This window comes from Pteropus alecto, unplaced genomic scaffold (genome assembly GCF_000325575.1).
Source record: "Pteropus alecto unplaced genomic scaffold, ASM32557v1 scaffold24, whole genome shotgun sequence".
In the NCBI taxonomy this organism is placed as follows: domain Eukaryota; kingdom Metazoa; phylum Chordata; class Mammalia; order Chiroptera; family Pteropodidae; genus Pteropus; species Pteropus alecto.
This window is the reverse complement of record NW_006439192.1, coordinates 4,595,350-4,607,502: the sequence shown is the minus strand read 5'-3', so window position 1 is coordinate 4,607,502 and position 12,153 is coordinate 4,595,350. Positions and strand designations below refer to the sequence as shown.

Sequence of the window (12,153 nt, the reverse complement as noted above, 5' to 3'; positions counted from 1 at the left end):
CTGCTGAATCTGCAGCCAACTCATGGGTGATCATTGTGTCTTTTCCAATCTTCTGCAGGACCTACCAGACCACAGGGAACCAGAATCACTATTTAGCCAGGTCTGGGGGCAAGGTACCACCCACAGTTTTAGCCCACCTCTCAGACTGGGCTCTTGTGGGTCCCTGCCACCCATACCTGGACTCTCCTCACCTTGATCTCCTTGACATTTGGGTTCCACTCTCGCATTGCCTCCATACGTTCCACAAGCTCTTCATAAAGCCTCTCCATGGGCTGATCCACCACCACCTCCAGCCGGAATACCTTGCCCACATCTGGAACCACTTTACTCAGTACTTTATCCCCATTGGCCTGTCAGGGAGAGAAAGGAGCCCTAGCATAAAGGTTAGAGAAAAATATTCCTAGCCTAGGGCACATAGATAATGCCAGGCAAGGCAGGAAGGGGAATACCAAAAAGAATTCTAAGTATTAGGAAACCTGGAACTATTTCTGATTAAGATAAAGTAGGTTATCTTTCCTGCCACAAACCTCATACTGCCGAAGATTTGCAAGGCAATCTGACTGCTCCCTGGTACCTTTTTTCTTGTCGGTAAATGTTGAGTGTGGGCAAGCCCAACGGAAAGCCTTACTTTAGAAGCTGAGATCCTGAGAGAGGCAAATCTGAGAGTGGGAAAAGTCTGGTCTACAACCAACTAATTACATATATAATGTTGGTCGAGATCTTAAAGATTTTTTCAGTTCACTACCTCATTTCACCCAGGAAAGATGTAGGTCCAGAGAAGGTAATTGACATGCCCCAGAGACACTTAGCTAAGAGCAGTGCTCACTTCAATCCCAGATTCGTTGACTCCCAAACTAGTAGTCTGTTAACTCTGAGAACTTGGAGAAGGAGATGTATTACCTGAACTTTGGGTAGTGGGCAGCATGTAAGCTTTTGGTGAAGATAAAACCATCAAAATCTCAGTAGAGCCACTTGCTTTTAACATGTGCCTCGTCACTGGCTCCCAGCAAAGGGGCAGTACTCACAAGCAGCTCAGAAGGCTTTGAGCCATCTGTGTTGTTGCAGGTGAGCCCGGATCACCCCTGCAAGCTCAGCCATAAGGCAGGCTGCACAGCACAGACACTGTACCTTGGCACCAGAACTTCTGGCCCAGGGTGATGAGGCCTCTAGTGCATGCAGAAACCCTATTGCATGGTCTCTGCTTAATAGGTATAAAATGTATTTGGAGGTAGCTAAGGATACGGGAACAATGTTTCTCAAATGTGAGTTTCTAAGATGTATTTCATAGGGGAAGGGAGTATCTGAGGATGTATTCTTAGGAAAGGAGAGTGCTAAACTTAAAACTACTTGTTGCCCAGTGACTACTACACAAGATAGGAATTCTGAGAAGAGCAGACCCCCCCAGCTGGCTGTGAGGATGGCAATGGAATAGTAAAGAATTATGCGTGCCTCTCCTCCCCTCCCCTCCCTCTCACCTGTTGGTTCTCCTTCTTCCAGCCCTCCTGGCTGCTGAGGATGCCCAGGGCCTTCTGCATGGCCTCTTCTCCCTGCTGGATATAGGCCAGCTCCTGGTCACTGTAGAGAGTGTCTTCTAGCCGAGAGCCTGGATACAAAGCCAAGGAGAGACCAAGGTTCCTACTGGTCCCCTAGCCTCCCACCAGCTTTTTATCCATTTTGATCTCTAGATCTGATCTTTCTTCTGAATAGCCAAGACCAAAGCCATAGTATTCAGCCTGCAGGTCAAGTTAGACATAGCAGCTGCAGGTGATAGGATGGGGATTTGGCCGTGAGGAACTCCATTCCCATCCTGTCAAAGTGAGTAAGAAAGGCCAGAGGTGTGGAGGAGACTAGAGCCACATGTACAGTGTTTGCTCCCTGTGAGGCTCCTGCCACTGGCAGAGGCCCAGAAGCTTCAGCACTTACCAAGAAGAGTGCTCCCACACCGGACCTGGTTAATCCATGCACTTGGGGGTGGGCCCCCCAGTGCCCTTCGGTTCAGCTCTTGGCCAATGGCCAGCACAGCTTGGTGCCTCAGCCCTGCAGGGAGGGAAAGAAACTTGCCTAGGAGCAGGAAGTCTCCTTTCACCCCTTCCTCTTGTCACTGGCTTGGAGAGGAAGGTGACATGATCAGGAACACACAGATTCCTAGTAGAGACCCGAACTAGAGGCAGGTCAACTCCCAGTCCAGGGCTGGTTACACTGCACCAGCCTGCCTCCAGGGCCCAGAAGTCTGCCTTCCATCTGGGCTGACTGGACCTGGTCCTGCCTGGAGACAGGGGCCACACCAGTGTTTCCTTCTTGAAGGGGAGAGAAGCTTTATTCAAACAACCAGAAAAATTCTGCTGCAGAAGGAGAATTAAAGATACCCATCCCCTAAGATCTGTGTAGCTGCCAGCAGCCTGGGTCTTCACTTTTTTGCTGTCCTACTCCCCCTTTTATTTCTTCTCCCCCCCTCTTCCTTGCTCATGTCTCAGGCTTGCCAACACTGCTTTGGAGTCAAGGCTTACTCCTATCTCTATCATGGTGGCTAGGACTTTCATGGTACTCTTGGTACTGATCCTAGAGGAAGGCTGAGTCAGGAAGAGTTCAAGGAAGATTGGAGCGCTGGAGGGGTGACCAGAAATTACAGAATCTGGAAAGGATATAGGCATCTTGGTATCCAGCCCAATTGTTCAGTTGGAAAAATTGAGGTCCAGAAGGGATAAGACTTGCACAGACTCACCCCATCGGAGGCACAAATGGGATCAGAACCTGAGTGGCTTGCCCCTGGTCCACTACTTTCCTCACTAAACCACATGCCTGAGAGCTCCTGGTCACAACCCTGAACGCCCTTTCCCGCAGGGAACTCACCCTTCATGTTGTGCACATGTCTGTAGGAGCTTCCAGCACACAGCTTAAACGTTGCCAGGAGCATTGTTCCCTGGCAGCTGGTAGCAGTGCTGTTGCTGCTGCTGCTAGTGCCTCTGCTCTCAAGGGTGGCTTCTGTCCTTTCTGAGCCTGTCAAGGTCTGCCTCCGTCCTGCAGCTGTGTCTGAGACCTGTGTTCTGCATCTTAAATGCCCTCCAGCTGAAGGCTATACTTCATCACCAGGAGATAAAGCCATCATTCACTGTGCAAAAGGAAGGGATCAAGGTTAGAGGGATTGCCTCACACTGCTGCTTTAGCCATTTGTGTGTAGGGGGTGGGGGCAGTGCACAGAAAGGAGTAGGGAGGTTGGTGCCAGACTCAGTGGATGGAGACGAGAGAAGAAAAAGCAGCTGAGATAAAGACAATTTAGAAGAAAGCATACACCATCTGACTGGTTCTCAAATTGCATGTGGGATACTCTTTGAAACAGATTTCTAAAACACAGAAACTCCAGATTTAATAGGTCTAGAATTGAGGCTCTCAAAGCTGCATTAAAAGAAAGCATCTTAGGTGATTGCCAAACAGTAATTATGTGAACTGTACACTGTGCTTTGGAAAACGCTGACTAGGAGAGTGCCCAGGGTGTCTGTTAAGAGAACCTAGTGGGTCAGAGCTGGTAGAGGACATGCAGCCTCTGGATGAGGGACCTGAAGTCAGAGTAGAAATGGGAGCTCCAGTGGCGCAATCGGTTAGCACACGGTACTTATATGACAGAGAGTGGAAATGACTTGTTCAAGGTCAAACAGCTGGTCAGTGGCAGGGTTAGGACAACAACATAAGCCCACTGACCTTCAGTCCATATTTACAGGGTCCCTCCGGCAGACCACTCCCACCGCCAGACACTTCCTGTGTTGAACTTTTCAATTATTTACTCAGCCATTTATATAAACAACTTTATCAAAAGCATATTCAGAGTTAGTTCCCTTAGGGTTTAGTGCTTGGGCAAGGATACCTCAGGACTGAATCCTATAAGCTCACAAAGCAGAGGGTAGAACTGGACAGACACACCAGAAAGAGGGGACCGGGCCTGGCTATGCCCCGCACCCTTCCTCACATTTTCCCAGAGTACCCAGGCTGGACAGGCTGTGCCATAGGGCTTGGCATGAGCTGAAATGTTGAAAAGACAGGATACTTGGGTGCTCATCTCAGTCTTTGCACTTAGGGGGCCCTGTGCTCTGAACAGGGACTCACGAGACAGCTGAGTCTCCTCTGCAGTTCCCACACACCATCCCCTAGGCCCAGGGAGGGAGATCCCCTCCCAGTCTACATGCTGGTCTCTGATGAAATCTTTTTCCTTTAAGGTTGACCCTGAGGTTGCTTTTAAACCAGATTCACCTGGCAACAATATTGGGGGTCAAGAGATTTGCCACAGGCCCAGGGCCTGCCTCGTGTGTGAGAGGGTTCTGTGTTCTGTCACTACTGCCTGGAAGCAGAGGGAAGACCTAAAAAGTGGGGAGCAGGAACAGGTCTCCCGTGGCTCCCACTGTCTCCCTTACTCCATAAAGGACAAAAGGGACAGGACCTGCTCAGAGCCACACCTGGTGCCTAGAGCCCACACGGAACAGAATGAGTCTCATACCCGCACCCCCCTTGCCCCCTCCACCCCCCACCATTTCAACCCCAGTGAAGCAGTGGGAAGTCCAGCAACTCAAAGGGGCCTGGGCTCCTCTCCAACCAGTGGCTACCTGGAGGCCCCTGGCCCATTCCTTAAGGCCCCCTGCAGCCCCTCCTCTGTAAAGCCTTCCTTGACCACCCCAACCTTCTGGAATGGCTTGTTCCTTTGACTCACACCCTTATGTCAATACTACTAGAGAGGCACGATTTCTAGTTCTGATTTGTGTACTGATTTGTGTGTGATTGCTTGTCTCTTCTGTGGGACTGTCTGTCCCTGAGACAGATAACTTGTCCACACGTTCCCCCTTCCCAGCACTCAGCTCCAGGAAGGGCACAGAGTGAGTTCTTGCTCCTTCTCTATTAGGTGATCAATTGGGGAAGCAGCGGGGGTGCAAATGTATTTTTTTTTTTTTTTAGGCAAGGCAACCCTTGGTTGACCTCACGGATTACAAGGACCTTGTCATCTTACAATCCCTTATTTTTTATTTTTTTGTGCCTACAGCACCTGGTCTTCCTAGGTAGTCTCCCATCCAAGTACTAATCAGGCTCAATCCTGCTTAGCTTCCAAGATCAGACGGGATCGGGCGTGTTCAGGGTTGCATGACCGTAGACGCAAGTATGTCTTTTGAATTAAGAAACTGGGCTGTCAGCTTTGCTTCCAGCCCTCAAAGAGCTCTGAAGGGAGAGGCCTTGGCCTCTGTTGTTCATTGTGTGAAAGGGGGTGGGGGCTTTGCCGTTCATAGACTTGGAAAGAGAATGTGCAGTGTGCCTGGATGGCTGCTCCTCTCTTCTTGGTACACGTGCACCTTCATGCACATGTGTGCCCCAGGGGAGGTGGTGGGGAGCGAGGAGGGGGTTATTATGGGACAAACCATACAGATAATGTTCAAGGCCCTGCTGTTGCCATTGTGTGGAAAATTATGGCCATCATGAGAGGGGAGGAGGTAGTGTGGGGAGACTGGAGGACTGAGGCATAAGGCTGTTGCTGATGTCAGACGCTGCCACTGACTCAGGAAGGGGGTGCTGGTGACCTCCCCCAGGGCCAAGGCTTTCTTCTCTTCCTCGACCTTTTAGACTGAATGACTACTTAACTCTTGCTGTCCCTTTGAGCAGTAAGGTGGGGAGAGAGGTCTGGAAATTTCCTCTGGTACTAGATATCATCTATAACTGGCTTTGCTTTTTGATGAGGGCAGAATTGCCCAGGGTGGAGAGCAGATGGGCACAGGAAGGAAGGATAGCCAGATATCTGGTGCAGGCTGTGCAGAGTGTTCGAGAGGAAGGCCCCAGGGCCAAAGGAGGCAGGGTGGGCTATGGAGCAGAAAAAAAGGACTTCATTCATTTAATCAACAGTCCTTTATTGAGTGTCCTCTACAATTATGAGGAAAATGAACCATATGACCCAGTATAGAGAGTTGCAGAGCTGATGACTTTTGGAAGTACAAGAAGATGGAACACAATTACACAGGGAAAGGAAGAAGTGCTATGGAAGACTTCTGGGAGGAAGTGACATTAGAGCTGAGTGTGGTAAGTACAATTAGGAGTTAGCCAGTTTTGAGATGAGAGGATGGGGTGCAGGTGTTGCAGGTAGAGCAAATGGCCAACATCATGGAGAAAGTTGCTGAGAATTGAGAGCTGGCTGCCTTGGGGACCTTTTATTGTTCAGCCATGCAGTGTTTGTAGGGTGTGGTAGGAAGATTCCTCTGCAGATTCCTAGGAGGCAGAGGCTGAGACTGGAGGAGAGGTCCCTTGAACTTGTCTGGGCCCCAGTTCAGAGGAGGCAAGCACTGGGTAACACTATCTAACTTTGGGTTTACTGGACTGGTAGTAGGGATGCTGTGAACTGAAGTGGAAGAAGCACAGGTTATGTGTTCAAAGAGACTTTCAGTCCTGGTTTCACCACTTTGATTGTGAGCCACTCACTTCTTCAGTTTCAATATACTTATCTATAAAATGGGGATATGTTTTTCTTTTGTAATCCCTTCAGGTGATTATAAGACTTAAATAATAATACATCAAGAGCCCATAAGATGAAGTCCAGACTTCTCAGTCCAATCTCTGGGCCCTCCAAATTCTCACTTTGGCTTTCTTCTCCAGCAATGCTCAGCATCATCCTGAGGTGCCTGCCCGCCATCTGCCACATGCATACCTTCTCCATATTCAAGGCAGCTCACAGTATTATCTTTCCTCAAAAGCTTCCTTTTGGACTCCACTTTGCCCTACTTTTTAATTAGAATTCAATACTTTTCCCTTTGTGCCCCATTGATGTTTGTTACAGTATCAATAAGACTATTGCCTATTCCCTCCCCACACATACCTCTTAAAAGATTTTATTTTTTTAGAGCAAAATAGAAAGGTACAGAAATTTCCTGTGTAGTTCCCCCTTTTTTACATATCTGTAAACTCCACAAGGACTTGGATGTTCCCCAAGTTTTTGAATCCCTGGCACTTAGTACAGTGCTAGATAATTAATATACTGAATAAATGTTTAATAAATAATTGGAAAGCATAGAACTTGGCACTTTGTAGATTCTCAGTAAATATTGATTTACTTCCATCTCTTAAGGGTGGCCAGCCTGGGGGTGAGGGCAAATATTGGCCTGCTTATAAGGTATATGCTTATTTAATATTGAAAGAATGGAGTGTTTTCTTCCAAAGAGGCCATTGTGAGAAGGCAGCAGAAAGTCAAGGCAAGTTTGACTCATTGAGTTGGAGGTAATTATGGATTACCTTCTTTAGAGTACATTTTATATTATCTAGCACTTCATTCCTTAATCTCAGTTGGTCATCATTATTTCACAGATATCATTCCTATTTGTACAAAGGCAACTCTAAGTATAAGTTCATTGAGGGTATGGAATCTGTTCCAGGAATCTGGCACAACATTGGGGATTTAGCGGATTATAATAGTTTACATTGAGAACTCCTATACCAGGCACTATTCTGAACTCTTTACAGACATTAACACACTTAACTTTCACAAGTACCACCCAAGCAGTTAGTGTAGTTAATACCCCTATTTTATAAATAACGAACTTGAGGCACTGGAAGGTAAGCAGCTAGACTAAGCTCAGAGAGTTATTAAGAACCAGGATGCAAAATCAGGCAGTCTTTTAAAATCTCATTTCTCTATGAAAAAAAAAAATTAAAAAATGGGGCCAATAGTTGCTTCTCATAGTGTATACCTGGCATATAGCAGTTTCTCAATAAGTTTTACGGTGATGAATTGACGACTCAACTATTAATTTTACTTCGTTCCATTGTTTGCCCTTCGCCCTCCATTTCCAGCAGGTGAGCCAGGCTTTAGGTTTGCCTGCCCAGGCAGTTTGGCAGGGAATGTAAAGTTTCCTGTCTTTTGTAATAGCCTAAACCAGAAGAGCAAACTGAAGGCAGGTTGACTGAATTTAACCTTCCAGATACTTTATTTAACCTGCACGCTATTTTAAGAAAAAACTGAATTAGTTGCCAATGTAAACAATAGGTACAGAAAACAGATCAGTGGTTGCCAGGGGCTGGGGAATGAAGGAGAATGAAATATAAAGGGGCAGGGGTGATGGTACATAACTATATGCAGTTGTTAAAACTCATAGAACCATACAGTGAAAAGAGTGCATTTTACTGGATGTAAATTACACATCAGTAAAATTGGGTCTTAGAGATGGATTCCCAGGCAATCTGGGGTTCTGACCTTGAAATACGCTCAGCATTGAGCACTCTCTTCCTTTAAGTCCTAGCTGCTGGTTAGCTGGTGCCCCAACACCACACAATTCTCTATATTTCTAGAGCAGCAGCACTGGATGTCATTTCTTACTCTCAGGTCTAGCCAAGTAGCAACAGCTACTGAGTGGCTTGAATTAGGTTTTTCGTTTTTTTTGTTTTTGTTTTTTTAAAGAGGAGAATGGGTAGAAAATAGACAGGGGGAAGAGAGGCCAAACAGTGAAGTGAGACAGGAGAAAAGACAGACCTGATTTTATTCTCTGCTTCCAAGTCTCCTGGCAGAACCTGAAGAGTACACAGGTAGGAGAGTCCTAACCAAGGCAGACTAACCCAGAGTTTGAGACAGGCGAGCAGCAGATAAGCTCCATTTCCTAGGGTTGGTTTTCTAATTCTTTCAGCCTTGAAGATCTTGAGGAGAGATAAGAAAATTTATTTTTGATTTTGGGTCACTCATCTGGATACAAAGCCCTGTAAAAGCAAACACCCATGAGGCAGTCTCTTGCTCTCCAAATCCAGTGAACCTCTTGAAGGGGTGATATCAAGATGGAGAGGCGGGCACTACAGTCCAGTTCTGCTTGGAGTACAGTTGGGAGGAAAATGGGCATTAGAGCAGCTGTTTACCTCCAGCAGCCCTGACAAGTCCTCCCCAACCCCTGATCCCATGTTCCCCTGGGATGCTCTTCCAGGCATTTTTACACTAAGTATGTCCAAATTCTTCACACCTGGAGGACTGTGGTCTACAGTGAACGCTGACCCAACAGGAGGAGAACATTTCCGTATTCAGTGTAAGGATCTCTTCTAATTACTCAACTCCTGGTTGCTCATTGGGTCCATCTTTTGAGACCTAATACATGCCAGGCATCATTCTAGATGTAGGAATACAGGCATGAACATGACAAAAATCCTGTCCTTAATGTTTTACATTCTTGTGGCAGAGTGGAGCAGACAGTAAATAAATAAAATTTGTCAGATTGGGATACTTGCTATGGTGAAAAATAAAACTGGAAAGGAAATAAATAAGGGAAGGGAGAGAGGTTCTATTTAAAAGAATTAGTCAGAGGTGAAATTTGAGCAGAGTTCTGAAGATTGTGAGGGAAGGACACTGCAGCTATCTGGGGCAACTGTGTACTAAGCACAGAGGACAGTAAATTCTAGTCCCATCCAGGGCACAGGTGATTTTCAGGGGGTAGTGATGAAAAATGGGGAATGGATATATCTTTTTCTTTCCTAGTTGTAATAAGCATATACAAATTTACTACGAACTAAGGCAGTTTTATCCAATGTTTCCGGCAGCTACCCACATAACAAATATACTTTATATTGCCAATATTCATATACATGCATATAACAAGCTTCGCACATAATCTAATTTTATTACACATAATGCACTCTATTTTCTATTCTATTCCAATTTTTTAAAAAATGCTGGTTATAATCCACTAAATTCATATCAAGAGCTAGTAGGTTGCAACCTAGGTTTAAACTACGTTGATCATGTTAAGTCTCACTGGCAAAAACCTTACCTCTCCTGGATTTAACATCATCCTAAGGGTTGAATGTCCATTAGGAGTCTTTGCATTGGTAGAGCACATGTGCATACGAGCTGTGTCACAGATGACATTAGTGCTCAGCTCACATTAGCTCTAAGCCAACAGTTCAGACGACTCTCCTGCTACTCTTTCCTTGATTATGAGCAGGGTTGGTTTTAGCTTCAATCTGGAAGCTTGGGTCAGCATTAAAGCATCAGCCTGCAACATCTAAAAGCAAAATACCTTTTTCATACCTCATTGGGAATGCTGGCTTCTAATGGGAAGTTGGATGGAGTTCATCTTGTAGCATGACTTTTGAAAGTCATGCTACAGATATAAACATACACATACATACACACACGTATATATAATTGGAGGGGTAGTCAAGGGGTGAGGAACCGTCCATTAACAGCCTCTCCTTCAGTATTTTCTTGCCAGGTACAATTCCTGGGGTCCACTTCTTGAGCTGTGCAATGCTGCCATGAATGTCACATATGGATCCAAGACTAGAGGTCGGGAACTGCCCACATTAATATAATTGCTTGGTGAGCCACCTCTGCTTGCTGGCCTACAGCCTATGCTGTTTGCACAGCCCTCTGCCTGAGCCTACCAGCCAGCACCCTTGTGAGTAAAATGAGACCAATTTTCAATCTTCACCTCTGTGTAATACCTCTGGGGTTCACATTGACATGGCTTCCCTGAGAAGCCCTTCATAATGGATAATATAAGGGTGTCTGGCTGCTTAAATATCCAGGGCCTGTTGGTAGTTTATTAGTTGAGGAGGGAAGAGACCGTGGTTTAAACTTAGCTAAGAGCATGCAATGTAAAGTCAGAGGCCAAGGAAAGGGAAAAAGTCCAGCTGTTAAGAGTAAGAGATATGCTGCTGTACTCAACTATATCAGAATAAAGATGGCCAGCAGAGGAGCTTTGGTAGGTCTTACGTCTCCCCTGGAAGCAGTCTCATGGGAACACCTACTGAAAGAAACTATTAAAGATAAAAGAAATGTATGAACAGAGGTTGATTCTGAAGTCTTAATAACACAAGAGAGTACTAACAGTGGTCCAAGAAAAAGCATGATTTCAGTATCTGCAAAAATCCTCGGCTGGGCCGAGCTGAAGGCAAACCATTTTTCTGAGCATCCTGGAGACTAAGAAAAGATGCAGGTAGTCTAATTTCATCTTTTAGGTCTGTTAGCTGCTGCCTGTGTGACAAAGGTCTAAAAGCAATGGTCAAAGCCTTACTATGGCTGGAAAATTCTCGACTTGTGAAAATTGTCCCTTTTCCTCTTTTAAGAATAGACCATAATACATTATTGAATTTGGGCTTGTTTGAAGGAGGTTAAAAAAAAAAACAGATAGTGAGTCCAAATTCCTTGAAGGTGTCAGACGTTCTAAAACAGTGGTGCTCAGAAAAAACAAATGATGTTTTTTCAGAGTCAGACTCTGAAAGAGTATCATGTACTTTGGTATGTTTTTCAAAAGTTGGTGATGAGTTTTTTTTCCCTTTGTGTGAGATGTTAATAATAAATTCTGGTTATTAAATGGTAAGATTAGAGGCAAAACATGCTTGATAAATCATTAACTGTTTCTTCACAAATTATCTGGTCTAAACCAACCTAATGATGAATAGCTCAGCAGTCAAATCGTTTATAGGCATTAGGGGCAGTTTTAAAAACACCTGAGCTCATAAAATGTTAAGTATATTAAATACTATAAAATAATTCAGACATAGGAATTGTATGAAAATCTTATGAAAAGGATATCTTTGCTCAACAGACTATAAAAGGAAATATCAGGAATTCTGTAATTTAAAAAACTGAAAATCTGAGAGGGCAACTGACTTGCTCAAGCCAAAGTGCTATAAAGAACAAAGTCAGAATTTTAACCTATGTCTCCTAACTCCTAGTTCAGTATATGGTCCACTAAACCACAGTGTACTCTTCAAGTACAGGCTGTTAACACTTGCTATGCAATCAGCAGCATATCAGAAAAGTGGCATCACCATGGACTGTCAGCCAAGAATAACCTAGATGTATCACTCATTGACACGCCATTTTATATGTGCTCCTTTCTGATATAGCATCGGAGGCTCAAGATTCAATCTGAAGGCCTAGAAAACCAAACTAAACATAAGATTTAGAGGAAGTCCCCTTAGTAAAAAGTCATGGGAACAGAGTTTGGAATAGATATTGGTGAAGTGAGAACAGCACGTTCAGTAGTGATGTCATTTCTCAAACCTGAAACTGTTGTTATAACCTGTAACTGAAAACCTCGCTGAAAGCTCCTTCCTCAAGCCTGAAAATGCTTTTCTTATCAGTTAAAAACATGAACAGGGGAGAGGAGAGGATCTACAAGACATTTATTATGAAAATATTCTTTTGTAAGCAAG

The 12,153-nt window shown here is 45.0% G+C and overlaps 1 protein-coding gene and 1 pseudogene across 1 annotated transcript in view; both read right to left on the bottom strand.

The window, feature by feature from the left end:
- The window catches only part of STAR (steroidogenic acute regulatory protein), a 15,235-nt gene extending 3,274 nt beyond the window's left edge, over positions 1–11,961 (bottom strand). Inside the window, exons 1-6 of the mRNA XM_006916308.2 lie at positions 8,483–11,961; positions 2,851–3,109; positions 1,924–2,037; positions 1,476–1,603; positions 192–350; positions 3–61 (exon numbers count right to left, since the gene is read on the bottom strand). Coding sequence (XP_006916370.1) covers positions 3–61; positions 192–350; positions 1,476–1,603; positions 1,924–2,037; positions 2,851–2,914 — 524 coding nt within the window. The 5' untranslated portion in view covers positions 2,915–3,109; positions 8,483–11,961. The remainder of the gene's footprint in view (positions 1–2; positions 62–191; positions 351–1,475; positions 1,604–1,923; positions 2,038–2,850; positions 3,110–8,482) is intronic.
- On the bottom strand, positions 5,015–5,133 carry LOC112483510 (annotated as a pseudogene).
- Positions 11,962–12,153: the final 192 nt, after the last annotated feature.